This window comes from Balaenoptera musculus, chromosome 17 (assembly GCF_009873245.2).
Source record: "Balaenoptera musculus isolate JJ_BM4_2016_0621 chromosome 17, mBalMus1.pri.v3, whole genome shotgun sequence".
Classification (NCBI taxonomy): domain Eukaryota; kingdom Metazoa; phylum Chordata; class Mammalia; order Artiodactyla; family Balaenopteridae; genus Balaenoptera; species Balaenoptera musculus.
In genome coordinates, this window is record NC_045801.1 from 63,490,151 (window position 1) to 63,507,498 (window position 17,348).

At 42.4% G+C, this 17,348-nt stretch overlaps 1 protein-coding gene across 1 annotated transcript in view; it reads right to left on the minus strand.

The window, feature by feature from the left end:
* Positions 1-1,751: 1,751 nt before the first annotated feature.
* The window catches only part of KCNB2 (potassium voltage-gated channel subfamily B member 2), a 394,577-nt gene continuing 378,980 nt past the window's right edge, over positions 1,752-17,348 (minus strand). The window contains exon 3 of the mRNA XM_036830516.1: positions 1,752-4,043. Coding sequence (XP_036686411.1) covers positions 1,884-4,043 — 2,160 coding nt within the window. The 3' untranslated portion in view covers positions 1,752-1,883. The remainder of the gene's footprint in view (positions 4,044-17,348) is intronic.

A 17,348-nucleotide genomic window follows, 5' to 3' on the forward strand; every position in this document is an offset into this window, starting at 1 on the left:
ACAGTCTTCACTAACAGGACAATCACTAGCAAGTATCCTAACGCCTCTGGATTTCACTGTTCTCAGTTGAAAATGCTGGAAGTATTGCTTTCAACTAGGATAATCCTCCATCTCTTGGGGGCGTTGGAAACATGAGGGGGTGTTTCTAGATGCTGCGATCACTGGATGGTGCTACTGGCATTTGTGGCCTTCCCCAGGTGGCAGTGTTTTCTCCCCTCACTGGGAAATACTGGGTGACCCATTATCAGGCCAGGGTTCCTTTTTTTTTTTTTTTTGTCGCACCATGCGGCATGCGGGATCTTAGTTCCCCCACCAGGGATGGAACCCTGTGCCCCCTGCAGTGGAAGCGCGGAGTCTTAACCACTGGACCACCAGGGAAGTCCCAGGCCAGGGTTCTTTGTATGTTAACTCATTTCCAAACCCAACTCTATCTATGGGGTACAGGTGGGTGGGGTGGCAGTCTTACTTAAATAACGCTGCTTTTAGTTTGCCAAAAGTCACTTTTTGGAATTCCCATTTTGGCATGTCTACATTCTATCTTTAGATAGAAAAGGTTATGTTGGATTCAAGTGGAAAATACAGTCGTCTTTAGATGGCCAACATACATTTTAAAAAAATTTTATTTATTTAATTTATTTTTGGCTGTGTTGGGTCTTCGTTGCTGCGCACGGGCTTTCTCTAGTTGCGGCGAGCGGGGGTTACTCTTTGTTGCAGTGCGCGGGCTTCTCGTTGCGGTGGCTTCTCTTCTTGCGGAGCACGGGCTCTAGGCGCACGGGCTCAGTAGTTGTGGTGCATGGGCTTAGTTGCTCTGCGGCATGTGGGATCTTCTGGGACCAGGGGTTGAACCCGTGTTCCCCGTATTGGCAGACGGATCCTTAATCACTGTGCCACCAGGGAAGTCCCCCCACCCCTTTTTTTTTTTTTAAAGAACTGCTTTCCAAAAGTGGAGGGCCATTAAAAAAAAGTTTAGTTGTGTAATATCACCTTTTAAGTATGTTCAGGTTTTTAAAAAATGCATTTCTGTAATAGGCTGTGGCATGATATATACTTTTCCCCATGATATTAGTGATATATAATTGACTGGCAAAATTTCAAACTGCAATTCCAAGTTTTTGGATATCTGGTCATTACATCTTGCCTATTTCCGTGATTTATAAATAAAACCACAAATGCCACAACTAAGCAGAAGCAAAAAAGAAAAATGCACCCTATGAGTTATATCACAAGTCAATAAAAATACTGTATTCCTTTAAACAAATGTACTTTTAAGAGCTTTATAACCCAAAGCAAGATATGTGAGATGGTTTAAGACAGGTTGCAATTTTGCAACAAGAAGTCTGTACAGCTCCTCCAGGCAGTAGCTGTGAAGGAAGTGCCTGTGTCTCAGAAACTTGTTTCCATCTGTTCTTGACACTTTTGCATCCCAAGCCCCGTTATTTACAAAGTTACGCCTTTTGCAAGCTCAAAGCACCTTGCCTGGCAATTACGAACTCATGCAATGACATTTCATCCTTTCATGTGCAAATTCTCAAATTCATTGTAACAGAAAAGCTCAAAGTCGAAACTCTGTCTACAATTTGAAATGAAAGGATCAAAAATGTCAGACATTGCAGAATACCGGTTCGTAATAGAGCTCTCTTTATTTGTTCACTGTTCCTCAGTCATTTTTGTTTGTTTGTTACAAAATGCAGTCTTGATTCTTTATTTAAACAGTACTTAAACTAAACTGTTCATGCCATGCAAAAATAACATTTTATGCACTTTTTTGGGGGGAGGGGCTTCCCACTTTTTAGTTCACAGGCATTATTAACCGCATTTTTAAGAAACAAGTTTTTTTTTGTTTGTTTTTGTTTTTGTGTTTTTATTATTGCCTTTGTAACTAGTCACATGCTGGTTTCACGTGTGGGACAGTACCCTGTGTCTCCTGGGTTGGAATGAATTTCTGGGGCAAACAAGTGGTTTTCCATCTTGCACCCTTCTTGACTGTTGTCCTGTTTTACTTCCGCCACAGCATGGTAAATGTCTTGCCTACAGTTGTGACTTGTGTCCTGCGGAGAGGAAGAGCCCACAGAGGCCTCTTCTCTTAGAGGGTCTCTTCCGTCACTAGGCTTATCTGCAAAGCAGTTCGGGTTGGAGTCTGCCCGCTTGTCCCGCCTCGTGGTCCCTTGGAGCTCTAAGAAATCATCGTCTTCGCCCGTGTCTATTTCCGTGAAGCTCCTCCTCTCTCTGGATGAGAAAGCAAAGAGTTTCTGCCTGGGAAACCGAGGCGTCAGCCCTTTGGACGGTCCCTGACAATGTGCCGGAACCTCAGCGCCCAGCAAGGGTCTGTCTCCCTGGGAGGGGCTTTCTTCTAAGAGGATGGTGCTGATGAGCTGCGGGGCGCTGAGTGGGAAGTCCGCCGTGGTGACCGGCAGTGGCCTGGCCGTGCTGGGTGGGGTCTGCGGGGCACCGCCTCTGTTGTCCTTGAAGTTCACCTTGAGCGATCTGGACTTGAGCGGGTTGCTGCCTTTCAGCGAGCTCTTCGGGCTCTCGGTGGCGCTGTCCGACTGCAAGGGGCCGTGGGGCCCACCTTGGGACCCGCTGGAGTCGAGGTTCACAGTTACGTCGACTGGAGCGTATTCCTGGCTGGCGTCCCTGGCCGCGGGCCCCTTCTCTCGGGTTAGGGTGAGGAATGGGGGGCCCCTGGCTCTCTGGTGCTCCTCTATCCGGGCGAGGTCGGGGGGGAACTTCATCTGCAGGTGGGAAGCGGAGGGCGGCGGCAGGGGCGACCTCTCGGTCTCCGTGAAGTCGGTGGCGCAGCTCGTGAAGCTGTCGATGCTGGAGGTGCTCTTCATGTCCACGATGCCCTCGGTCTGCGCCACGGCCAGCTGCCCCTGCGGGCAGACCACCTCCTCCATCTCTATCTCTTCTTCATACGCAGACGGCCTCTCGGGCTGCTCGTGGCCGTCGGGATTCGGGTGGGCGTGAGGCTGCGTCTTGGTGATTTCGTTGTAGAGCATCTCCAGTTTCTGGGCACTCAGGTGCTGTGGGCTGGAGGAAGAAGTGTTGTTCAGCTGCTCGTGGGAGTCTTTTTGGCTGACCTCCTGGTACTTATTCTCGTAAGACTTGTTGGAGCTTGTTTCCGACAGAGCCTTCCTGGCCCACTTCCACCGGCTTGGAGAGAGGTGGTTATCACCCGTGGAGTCTTTTGTATTGGCCGACTCTCCCGTCTTCTCCACAGCCACGTCTATCAGTTCCATACTGCGAGCAAAGGCATCTTTTAAGTTCATAGAAACGATGCTTCCATTCCTCTTGGCCCGCTCGAGAGCCTCTCTCCTCTTAATGGCCTTCTCCTGGCGTTTCTGCTCCTTGTAAAACTCAGAAAAATTGTTCACAATGATTGGGATGGGAAGGGCGATCACCAGAACCCCCGCGATACAGCAGAGGCCTCCCACGATCTTCCCTAATAACGTTTTTGGGTAGATGTCACCGTAGCCGACAGTGGTCATGGTGATGGTGGCCCACCAAAACGAGGCCGGGATGCTGGTGAACTTGGTAGCATCTTCGTCCTTCTCGGCAAAAAATACCAGGCTGGAGAATATCATTATCCCCATGGCCAAGAACAATATCAACAAGCCCAGTTCATTGTAACTCCGCCTGAGGGTGAAACCCAGGGACTGCAGGCCCGTCGAGTGTCTGGCGAGTTTCAGGATCCTGAGGATACGCATGATTCGGAAGATCTGGACCACGCGCCTCACGTTCTGGAACTGCAACACGCTCTTGTTGGACTCCGTGAGGAAGATGGTGACGTAATATGGCAAGATGGCCAGCAAGTCGATAACGTTCAGCGGGCCCTTAAAGAACTTCCATTTATTTGGTGAGGACAGGAACCGTAAAAGGTACTCCATGGTAAACCAGGCGATACACACGGCCTCCACGTGGGCTAACTGGGGGTTGTCATTGGGCTGTCCAAATTCATCCATCTCCTGCAGCTCTGGTAGCGTGTTGAGAGACAGCGCAATGGTGGAGAGGACGATGAACAAGATGGACACGATAGCCAAGATCTGGAAAAGAAAAGAAAGTCAAGTCAGCAAGGCCTCTTAGTTGCTTAGGCAGCTAGGAGACATATGGGTTCACCATTCCTTAAACGATATGTCTTGCTCAAAGGTATTCCAAGAAGGTCACTTTACAACCCCAAATTCTCCAACTAATACAAATACATTCACTTTTTATGAGTTCATTTCACTTAGAAGCCTAACGTGTATAAAATAGATAACTAATGAGAACGTTCTATACAGCACAGGGAACTCTGCTCAGTGCTCTGTGGTAACTTAAATGGGAAGGAAATCCAAGAAAGAGAGGATATACATATATGTACAGCTGATTCACTTTGCTGTACAGCAGACGATAACACAACATTGTAAAGCAACTCTACTCTCAGTAAAAATTAACAGTAATAAAAAGAAGCCTAATGTAATATACTTTTAAATTCTAGGGTCTAAGCCATTTGAAAAAAATCCATTCTCTCCCCACCCCCCCCCTTGCCTATTGTTTTTAGGCACCTTTGGAAGAGTTTTCGGGGAATAGTCATCTCTCCTCTCTTAGTTATTTGTAATTTTTCTCTCTTAACCACCTAGTTTATGTTTCCTTACATGAATTGCCATACATGTTATATAAGTTAGAAAAAATTCACGATTGCCAGAAGTTTTATTCTACAACTAAAAACGCGAATGCAGACCTATGCGTGGAGAGATAATATGGCCTCAGTACAACAATGTTTCCAAAGAACAAGTACGATTTGTGTGGTAAGCACTGAAGGCTGAACCAAGTCAGGGAGCCTCCATCCTGGGCTATGTGGCCTTCTGGCCAGCCTCAGGTGGGAGAGGAGGATTATGAGCTAACTTCATTCAGTTGAGAAAGCTTTCAGAACAAAGAACTTGAAGACTGTCCATGGTGATCTCGGTTCAGGGATCACCGTGGGGCAGAGGAAGAGCAGCACCATATCAGATGTGAAAGGAGAGAGGAAGCACTCAATAAGAAGTAGAAAGAGGATCAGTAAGTGAATTTTGGAGTCAGTCATTCTGACCTCTGAGCTTGGCTTTATCGCTTACTGTGTGACTTTGGGCAAGTTACTTAACCTCTCTGTGTCTCAGTTTACAGATCTGTCGAAGGAAGACAACAATCGTAGTTATTTCATGGCTGTTGTGAAGATTACCCGGCACACAGACATCACCAAATAAATGAAAATTACTCATAGTGTTAGAGGCTGAAATGAACAGGACTTCAGTCTGGAAAGACGAAGACCAAGAACAGGTATGTGGGAAATCTGTAAAACCAGGCAGGGTATAGACAGCTTAAGCAGGGATTTCCTCACTGTAACCCAGTGTTCTAGATTGATAAGACAAAGCATGAAGATGAAGGTTTGAGGGCAACAGAATAAAGCACTTCTTTGCTTAGTACAGATTGTGCGTCTGGAACATGTGATTCTTGGTGATTCTAGATTAGGTCTGGCTTGGTTTCATCTGACCTTTGCCAATGACCTCAAGAGGTATTACTGGTCTCAGTTATTATTTGTAGCTCTGAGAAAAATATCCTGACACTGTTTAATTTAGAAATTCAGCATTCAGTAGACAATGATTAAATATCTTGAGGCCACACATCTCAGTAAACATGAGACTGTGAAAAAATTATCTATAACTGACATCAGGACTTCTGAACTTCTCTCCTCTTTGTCCTTCTAAGTTTCTCTACTTCTGGGTTATTCTCCTTAACCTTAATCTTTTCTCCTCTTATGCCTCATTTATACCTTTCATTGTTTTTTCTTCCTGTTTCTTCCAGCTCCCATCTTTCCTCTTAAATCACTTTATAGTGAAAACCATAGTTTGTTCCAGAATGCACTGCAGATATTAAGTAAAGATTTATGTTTTCTTAGCTTAAAGAACAGTACTGAATTACTAGTGTTTTATATTTTTTTCTTAAACAAAATTAAGTACTTTTTACCTGAGTATACTTCAGGAGTTCCTTTAAAAATGTGGATCAATGAATGACAGTAGAATAAAGGTTCTCTTCATCTGCTCCAGAGACTGTGAAGGCTAAAGTTAGAAATCCCCTCAAGAAGGTTTAGATAAACCCATGGATAATGGATTCAGAGGGTTTATTAAGGACAAGTTGGGAATGCTCACCTCAAAGCTTTACCCTCAGGGGCCAATGGAAGGGGGACATTTACAATATTCTGTCACTTAAATATTCTTAGGAAGCGTTGGTCAGATTCCATCTACTCTTACGTTCTTACCATAAGGAACTAGGTTCCTCTGTATTTTCTAGAAGGTCACGCTGTTCCTGATATACCTTTGGGCATTTTAAGTACTGGGATTGCTGCCAGCATTCTTGTGCTGATAATCCATATTCTAGATTTTCCATATCTTCTTATCTGTTCACCTGCCTGTTTTGGATGCATTTTATTTAGGATTATCACCTCCAAGAGCAAGAGAAAAGTAGAAATACAAATGAAACCATTCTACTATTTTCCAACCTTTTAGACAAAGAACAAAGTAGAAGATCCAAGGTGGACCTTCAGTTTTTCCATGACTCCACAATCTGACCTAGATCGTAGGTCATTTTACTTTGGTATCTAATTTTGGGAAATAATGAACATTGTATAGTTCTAATTTAGTCTATGGTCTGGTTGATGGCAACTTAATGGATATGGCTACTTTTAACACCTGAAAATTTAGCATGTGCACAGCATGATTTGAAGGACATTCTTGAAGAAAAGGAACTACTAAAGAAAAAAAAAATCCAAACACTCAAGCCCTTAGCAACCCCACATTCATATTAAACTATAAAGTATTGCAGTGCATTATTTTCTGTCTCATGTTCAATCTGTCAAAACCCATTTGCTATCAATGTAAAGGAATGGTTTATTTTAAATATCTTGTGAAACTTGGAATTCTCCAAGAAAGACAGCACCTTAGACAAATTATTCAATATATACCAAGGATGATGTGTGATGCAATAAGCCAAATGCAAGGTTATTGTGTTATGGTAGAGTTTTTTCTTTTTTTTTTAACACAATAAATAGAACAAATGTGAAATTTTGCTCTAAGCTACAGGATACACCTCTAAACATGGATATTTACTTTGGTAGAGCAAACCCTTATGGCATTTACGTATTGCTTCATTTATTATAACCATGCACAAGTTAGGTTTTTAATCCTGTCACCCCTAATAACCAGCCTCCAGAGCTGGCTCTTTCGGCTCCAGCAAATAGACTTATGTTTGTATATTGCAAATGAAGTGGAAATTCCAAACAATTACCTGGGTGATATCCGTCAACCCCCTTGGAATTTGGATTACATCATTTCCAAGGTTCCTTTCACCTCTAACATATGGCGAGTCTCTTTCTCAACTAAAACATTGTGCTAATTCCATTCACGTCTGCAAACCAAACCAAGGACAAGTCACAGTTGAGCCCATCCTTTTGGTTGAATTGCCAAAATATAATTTTGTTGCTTAAGAAATAAAAAATTCAAATGGGAAGGCTTTGTAAAACATCATACTCTGTATGTTCCAAGCATTTAGTTACTGGGAATAGACATTCTTTCTGGATAACACTTTTCTTCCCTTTTACATTGCCTGGATAATGATTTAATTCTTCACTTAGACACAGACTTTCAGAGGATCACACAGAGGTAAGAATAGGGCTCCTGGCACTGGTGTTACTGGGTCCCAAAAGTTGGTTGCATCGATTTCTGTTTGTGAGAGAAGTAAGGCAGGTGGAGATTGGCCCCTATTTACCAACTTGTTGATTTTATATCTTTTGAAGATAGTGGGTGTTTTGTGGTGGAAAGAACACAGGACAAGGAATTAAAATACATGGCCTGATGAGACCTTCAAGATGGCGGAGGATTAAGAAGTGGAGATCACCTTCCTCCCCACAAATACATCAGAAATACAACTACATGTGGAACAACTCCTACAGAACACCTACTGAACGCTGGCAGAAGACCTCAGACTTCCCAAAAGGCAAGAAACTCCCCACATACCTGGGTAGGGCAAAAGAAAAAAGAAAAAACAGAGACAAAAGAATAGGGACAGGACCTGCACCTCAAAACAAAAATAAACCAATAAACTGAAAACATAGGCAGAACACTCTATGACATAAATCACAGCAAGATCCTTTTTGACCCACCTCCTAGAGAAATGGAAAGAAAAACAAAAATAAACCAGTGGGACCTAATGAAACTTAAAAGCTTTTGCACAGCAAAGGAAAACATAAACAAGACGAAAAGACAACTCTCAGAATGGGAGAAAATATTTGCAAATGAAGTAACTGACAAAGGATTAATCCCCCAAATTTACAAGCAGCTCATGCAGCTCAATATCAAAAAAACAAACAACCCAATGCAAAAATGGGCAGACGACCTAAATAGACATTTCTCCAAAGAAGATATACAGATTGCCAACAAACACATGAAAGGATGCTCAACATCACTAATCATTAGAGAAATGCAAATCAAATCTACAATGAGGTATCACCTCACACTGGTCAGAATGGCCGTCATCAAAAAAATCTACAAACAATAAATGCTGGAGAGGGTGTGGAGAAAAGGGAACCTTTTTGCACTGTTGGTGGGAATGTAAATTGATACAGCCACTATGGAGAACAGTATGGTGGTTCCTTAAAAAACTAAAAATAGAACTACCATACGACCCAGCAATCCCACTACTGGGCATATACCCTGAGAATACTATAATTCAAAAAGGGTCATGTACCACAATGTTCATTGCAGCACTATTTACAACAGCCAGGACATGGAAGCAACCTAAGTGTGCATCGACAGATTAATGGATAAAGAAGATGTGGCACATATATACAGTGGAATATTACTCAGCCATAAAAAGAAACGAAATTGAGTTATTTATAGTGAGGTGGATGGAGCTAGAGACTGTCATACAGAGTGAAGTAAGTCAGAAAGAGAAAAACAAAAACCATATGCTAACACATATATATGGAATCTAAAAAAACAAAAAAGGTTCTGAAGAACCTAGGGGCAGGACAGGTATAAAGATGCAGGCGTAGAGAATGGACTTGAGGACACGGGGAGGGGGAAGGGTAAGCTGGGACGAAGTGAGAGAGTGGCATGGACTTATATACACTATCAAATGTAAAATAGATAGCTAGTGGGAAGCAGCTACATAGCACAGGGAGATCAGCTTGGTGCTTTGTGACCACCTAGAGGGGTGGGATAGGGAGGGTGGGAGGGAGACGCAAGAGGGAGGAGATGTGGGGATATATGTATATGTATAGCTGATTCACTTTGTTATAAAGCAGAAACTAACACACCATTGTAAAGCAATTATATTCCAATAAAGATATTTAAAAAAAAAAAGAGTCATGTACCACAATGTCCATTGCAGCACTATTTACAATAGCCAGGACATGGAAGCAACCTAAGTGTGCATCGACAGATGAATGGATAAAGAAGATGTGGCACATATATACAATGGAATATTAGCCATAAAAAGAAACGAAATTGAGTTATTTGTAGTGAGGTGGATGGACCTAGAGACTGTCATACAGAGTGAAGTAAGTCAGAAAGAGTAAAACAAATACTGTATGCTAACACATATATTTGGAATCTTAAAAAAAAAAAGGTTCTGAAGAACCTAGGGGCAGGACAGGTATAAAGATGCAGATGTAGAGAATGGACTTGAGGACACGGGGAGGGGGAAGGGTAAGCTGGGACGAAGTGAGAGAGTGGCATGGACATATATACACTACCAAATGTAAAACAGATAGCTAGTGGGAAGTAGCCGCATAGCACAGGGAGATCAGCTCGGTACTTTGTGACCACCTAGAGGGGTGGGATAGGGAGGGTGGGCAGGAGATGCAAGAGGAAGGAGATATGGGGATATATGTCTATGTATAGCTGATTCACTTTGTTATAAAGCAGAAAATAACACACCATTGTAAAGCAATTATACTCCAATAAAGATGTTAAAAAATAAATAAAACCCATGGCCCTACCTCCGTGGCCACGCGGACAAGCCAGTTTCCTCTGCAAACATTAGTGCCCTCATCTGCAAAATGAGGTGCCTTCCATTTGCCTCACCTGCCTGAGAGGCTTGTTAAGGACCAGACTAGGTCAAGCACATGAAGCATCTATAAAATGTAAAGTACTATACGTGCTGGAGTTGTGTCTGGAAAAAGCCTTTGGTCAGCATTGGGAGGGAATAATGAACACAAACTGCTTCTCCCCCATTTAAATACAACTGGAGACCTATCTCATGTTTATAGTTGAAAGACTTTCAAGCACATTGTTTCACCTCGCCAGTGGTTTGCATGCCAAACCCAGATAACTGTAGCTTATCTGCCTTAGGACTGAACCATCTAGTTTGCCAATATTTAAGAACTGGACTGAGGTTGGCTGGGTGTGTGGGCAGAATGGGTGAGGCTGGTCAAAGGGTATGAACTTCCAATAATAAAATAAATTGAGTCCCGGGGATGTACAGCATGGGTTAATAATACTGTGTTGTAGATTTGAAAGTGGTGAAGAGAGTAGATCTTAAAAGTCGCATCACAGGAAAAACATTTTGTTACTATGTGAAGTGATGGTTGAAACTCATTGTGGTAATCATTTCATAATATAGAGAGATATCAAATCATTATGCTGTACACCTAAAATTAAATCAATGTTATAGTCAATTATATCACAATTAAAAAAGAAAGAGGTAGACTGAGCCGCTTCGGGTGAATTTGACCTGCCTTGAGTCTTAAAATATGCAGAAAGTTTTCAAGCTTGGGCCTCCTGAGTGATCATCTGCTTTGTATTCACCAACTTTCAGTACTCCCCCAAAACACATGGGAACTTGGGTGCCTTGCACTGAGGTCAGTGGAGATACTTTCTCTCCCTCATCTCCCCCAAACTCTCCTTCCTTCTTTGACAAATATGTGCTGAGAGGTGAAACTGAGTGAGTTATAAGCTCTTAACCATATAGCACTCCTACGTTATCTTCTTAGTGGAATATAGTACATTAAAAAAAACAAAACCTGGTCAGCAATAGAAAACAACATGGGGAAACGTGATGATAAGAATTTTCAGGAGAGAATCAACTTATTTAAGTTGGCAGGAAGAAGGTCTGTGATGAGCATTATTAGAAACATGAAACTTCTTCTATTTTCAGGAAAAGGACAAAGCAAAATGACAGTTCTGAGCCTGTAAGCCAAAGACCAAACCATTTGTTGAGGGAAGAAGTGAGAAGTAGGTAAAAATATCATGACTTTCATCTACCTATCTTCTATTTCTAGCTGTTTCCCAGAAGACCACTGGACTCAGCAAACCAGAAAATAAATCCTGTGATTTGCACCAAAGGAAGAATAATCTAGGACTGTTTGCAGTCCTAATATCTCATATTGCTTGAAACCATGGCGCTCTCCTTTAAGGCTGGGGGCCCTTGGTTGATGATCAGCCCTTTCTTCTCCCAAATATCCCCTTGCCCTCCCAGGACAGATGAGATTCCGTGCTTAAGTTCTCTGATGATTTGCATATACAAGCATGAATCCCTTATGGGCTAGCGCCACATGACTCATGCAAAGAACCAGCACCACTGAAAGGGTCAGTTGACTTTTAATTATTTTGGACCCATGGATAACAGGAGCCCAGGAATTCAATCCCCCAGCCCCCATTTGTGGACTGTTGAATGAGGGGTTTCAAAAGACTGAGTCATCCACACACAAGCAGATGTCAGCCGGAAGCCTGCATGATGCTTTTCATTTGGGATGGGGTGGGATGTGAGAAGCAATCCAGTTCTACATACTATCGAATTTTTCTTTTGGTTTTTATTCTCAGATCCAAAACCAATTTTTTGAGAGGAGAGTTTTTGGCTATCTTATGACTAAAGATACTGTTGTAATATTTTCTTGGTATCTCCTGAAATAAGCTGCGTTTCACTACCCATGATATATTTCTTATTTTAAAAGATTAGATTTTGGGAAGCAAGTCATTAGGTAGAAGGCTGGTGACGGGAACTTTAATCTCATTCATAGTAACTCTGCATAGAAAGGAGCAACAGTGAGATGGAGACACCTTTAATCTTACACTCACTCCAGTGATTAGACAACCTCTTTGTAGGTAATTTGTTCTTACAAAGTCTTCAGGAGCCAGAGAGTAAAAATGAAGATGGGCCAAGCTTGGTGAAACAAAAACATTACTGCCTCTATTGGCCCCTGAAGGGCAGGAACTATGGCTCTTTTCTTTAGACTGCTCAGCCTAACTCCAAGAAAGCACACCATAAATGTTCAGACTCTTCTCTTTAGTGTGTGAATAACAGATTTTGGGGGAAGGACACAAGAAAGAGAATTAGTGGAGTATATCCTTTGAACAGAATTTCATTTAACTTGATACCTAGAATGTAAAAAAAAAAATCATAGGACAATCAAGTTAGATGAAATCTTGAAGTATGCCATGTCTTACTTTATAGATAAAGAAACAAAGATTCAGGGATTCTACTGCACCTGGTGGGTGGAGGGGAGGCAATAGTAAGGGACTTAGAGTTGACAGGTCTGAGTTTGAATCCTGCTTCTGATTATTCTATTAGTGTTGAGGACTTGGGCACCACAATTAGCTTTTTCTAGGGCTTATTATTCCCGTATAGAAAATGTGGAAAATAAAGGCTTGTTTTGCTTACCTATAGAGCATTGTTTTGAGGACTGTGCTGGCTAATTTTATGTGCCAACTTGGCTAGGCTGTGGTGCCCAGTTCTCGGATCCAACATCAGTCTGGAAGTTGTGAAGGTATTTTTTAGGTGTGATTAACATCTAAATCAGTAGACTTTGAGTAAAGCAGATTATCCTCCATCATGTGGGTGGGCCTCATCCAATCAGTTGAAGGTCTTAAGATGACGACAAGTTTTCCAAAGAAGAAGCAATTCTGCCTCGAGACTGTCACACAGAAACCTTGCCTGAGTTTCCAGTCTGCCTGGCCTGCTCTGTGGAATTTTTTTTTTTTTTTTAAGATTTGGGTTTTTTAAAAGCCATTGCTTTTATTTATTTACTTTTTAAATTTTAATTAATTAATTTATTTTTTTGGCTGCGTTGGGTCTTCGTTGCCACGCACGGGCTTTCCCTAGTTGCAGCGAGCGGGGTCTACTCTCCGTTGCAGTGTGTGGGTTTCTCATTGCTGTGGCTTCTCTTGTTGCGGAGCGCGTGCTCTAGGCACGCAAGCTGAGTAGTTGTGGCTTGTGGGCTCAGTAGTTGTGGCTCGTGGGCTCTAGAGCGCAGGCTCAGTTATTATGGCGCATGGGCTTAGTTGCTCCACAGCATGTGGGATCCACGGATTCAGGGATTGAATCTGTGTCCCCTGCATTGGCAGTCAGATTCTTAACCACTGCGCCACCAGGGAAGTCCTGCTCTGTGGATTTTGAACTCAAGATTGAAACATCAACTCTTAACTTGAATTTTCAGCCTGCTGTCTTGCCCTGTGGATTTCAGACTTGCCAGTCCTCACAATTGTGTGAGGCCAGCTCCTTAATGTCTGTCTATCTGTCTGTCTATGTATATATATAAATACACACACACCTATATATGCATTTACATATATAGGGTTGGCCAAAAAGTTCGTTCGGATTTTCTGTAAGATGTTATGGAAAAATCTGAATATATATATATTCTATTGGTTCTATTTCTCTGAAGAATTCTAATATGAGAACAAATAAGATAAAATACATGATAGCACTTTGCAAGCTGCAGAGTGCTAAAAAATGTTAGTTATTTTTACTTACTTATTCATTTGTTTATTTGGCCACGCCACATGGCATGCGGGATCTTAGTTCCCCTGCAAGGGCTTGAACCCGTGCCCCCTGCAGTGGATGCGACGTGTCTTAACCACTGGACTGCCAGGGAATTCCCCCAAAATGTTAATTATTATAATTATTTGAGAACTTCCCAAATCATACATCTATTCCTGTTGAGCCGTAAGAAGTTCCTCATTCTTTGTGTGACTCCAATGCCTAGATGGTGGTCCTTTTGACATCCTACAAAGAGAGCGTATTCATGTGCATGGCATAAGTTGGAGGGCCATGAGGAAAGACAGTTTTATTACTTGGTGCAAATGAATCAAGAAGAATTCCCTAAGTTGGACTCTTCTTAGCAGCTGCCAAGCTCCTAAGATGCCGCATCTTCCACTTAGCTGAGCTGAGTGAACTCAGGGAAGGTGAGCAAGAGGAAAATAAAGATCAACACGTGTTACTCTCGAAAACCACATAAGGGTGTTGTTAATTATGTGCCAGTGGAACTCATCCTCAGTGTGGGTGGGGAATCAGTAAGCGATTCAAATTCTGAGACCCTTGTAAAGACTGTTATGCTTTCATGTGTTTTTCAGCCGGTTTCAGCTTTCCATTCCTTCTTACTCACGCTTGGTGGTTGAACTGGCTTGAATTCCCCCTTCCAGCCAGGCTGGGACCCTCACTGCTTCCTGGGCATGTCATTCCTTTTCATCCCATCAGGCACTGCCTCCCCCATTGTCCTCTATCTGCCCAAATCCTGCCACTTCTCCAGGAAGCCCTCCCTTGCACTCCAGATGACACTGGCCTCTCTCCTCTGAATGCCTGTAGCCTCTGTTTCCTGGGTTACCAAATGCACAGAAGGTGTCACGCACACTTCTTGCAGTTACTCACATGGTCTCCCTTTGCAGCCTTGCCTGCACTCAGAGAGCTGCCTCCTTGCAAGATTGCCAGATTTAGGAAATAAAGATACAGGATGCCCAGTTAAGTCTGAATCAAATTTTTGTATGAGACAACAAAGTATTTGTTGTTTATAAGAAATTCACTAGGCATTCTGTATTTGATCTGGCAACCTTACCTCCTTGGAATGTTGATCCAGGGGACAATCCTTGCTCCAGGCTGGCCCCATCGGCTTCTCTTCCTCCTGCAAATCTGAAGTTTGAACTGAGAGACTTGGAGATTAGGAGTTGCTTGGATGGCGTCACATTAATGGCAGTGTCCCAGAAGAAGGAGCGACAAAGCCCCTCAGTTTCTGCCTTGGAACAGTTCCTTCCAATAAGCTGTCTCTCCCCCGCCCTGTATTAGCTTCAGTCGGCCAGAGTTTTGATCTGTTACACCCATAAAACCTTACAACCTCCTTAACTAATCATTTGACAGTTTCACAGAAGATAGTTTTGTTTCTCAAACAGGATTTTCGAATTATGGAAGGGAATGACTACCTATTTTCTATAGGTAGAAACAGAGCAGACACTTCGCAAATCTGTTTTAAATAAATGAATAACCAAAAAAAGGGACTGGAGGAAAGGAGAATAGACCTTGAAGAAACCAAATATTTTCTAATCACCCAAGAAGAATAAGATAGGTTCCTAGTCATTTCCTCTTGCTTCCACATGGTCCAAAGTCAGCCTAAAAGCTTTAACCAGCAATAGACTTTTTTTAACGATAGAAATTCATATTACAAATATCCCATTTTGCGATAACAGACCAACTTTACAACTTCAGCAAAATAATCATTTCCTAGTTTAAGCTCTGTAATTTTATTAATCCTTTCTGGTTTTTTTTTTTTTCATTATGTTGAGCAGATTGCTTTTTAAACAATTTTTTTTACCTTATTCTTTGAGAAGCCTGCTTTTGACTGTATATTAACTTTCAGCTTCACCTTCACAGAAGGGTACATTTTCTTAAAGTGCTGTAGTCATTCTATATTACTTTTTTTTTTTTTTTTTTTGCTGAGTATGACTTGGAGCCTCAGTTAATCTAACCAGTGAATAAAGTGATAGTTCCCTGTATAGATATGGGTGGACTCAGGTTTGTGCAATAAATGTTAAGCCACTGAGAAGAATTAATAGTGTAGGTTAACTATTAAAAAGTACATACATACAACTATACTTCAATAAAAAAGAATATGAAACACACACACACACACACACACACACACACGTCACTCTTCCATGTAACCAAAAGTAAAACATCAGAGGAAAGTCACCAAAAAACTTCATAAAAGTGTAAACTTACAAATGTTGCATTTAATATTTATTTGCAAGTATAATTTGTTAAAATACCATGGCTATATAAATAAATATCTTACATGTGTGAAGACCTAAAACAAAATAAGAAAATGAAAAGAAGCTTCCCTCTCTCTTCTCCTTCTTATTCTCCTTCAATTTTCTAGTTCTTTGAAAAGATAATTCATGAAAACCTGAGGGAGAAAAAACAGATTTTGAACACAGAGTATTTTGAACGGTGGAGCATTTACAGCTCTATCATCCTTCTTTTTCCTACTGGAAAAATGTTTCCTTGCTCTCAGGACAATTCTAATCATAAATCTTCTTTTTGTGAGGGAGGCCTTAAAGGATGGGTAGAAGTTTCCACACAGAAAAGGCGTTAACGGGCACGATAGGCTGACCTCTCAGGATAAGCGAAGCTTCAAAGCCCAGACTATGTGGTTTGCTCAGAAAGTTCCAAGTAATTTTGTTTGACTGGGGTCCTCCATAGGAGTCCCTGGGGGTTTCAGGGCTGCTGCGTATAAGGGTATATACAGGCTGTGCACTGGTTCACTCCAGAGGGCGCCAAAAAAGAGATTAGAATGTGAACGATGCCTCTGTCATTTGTGCAGCAAACAACTTTCACAAGCTTGCGACAGCCCTGGTTTCTGGGATCCAAGGAGTCTGGTGTGACTGATGCAGGTGGACGAACAGAGCTGAGCGGGGGTGGGGCGCTTCTGGGAAGTTAGGCAATGGGCAAATCCTGAAGGGTGCTGGATGCATTAATGGAGAGTTTGGTGGGTTTCCTTATGAAGACCAGTTTTCCTCAAAGTGTGGTCCCTGCACCAGCGGCATCAACATTATGTAGTAACTTGTGAGAAATGCAGATTCTCAGGCCTCATTCCATGTACATGGAATCAGAACCTCTGGAGAGAGGCCCAGCTATCTGTGTTTTCACAGGCCCTCTGGGTGATTCTGATGCTCGCTAAAGCTTGAGGACACTGCTGTCAGGAGGAGAAGCCATAGACATTTTAAGCAAGGGAATGACACGCTCAGATTTGCATTTAGAAGAGCACAAACTAGGATGTGTGGGACAGATAGGGGTAGGGGTGCAAATGAAGACAAGAAGAGAAGGTTCCATTGCAAGGACAGTAGGAAAGGGCAAGAAGGGAATAGATTATACAAATATTTACAGTTGGCCCTCTGTATCCACGGGTCCTGCAACCCCGGATAGGGAGGGCCGGCTGTACTACACCGTTTTATATAAGGGACTGGAGCATCCACGGATTCTGGTATACGTGGGTGTCCTGGAACCAATCCCCCGCAGATGCCGAGGGACCGCTCTATAAGCTGGAATTTCAACCTTACTTGCTGTGCAGATGG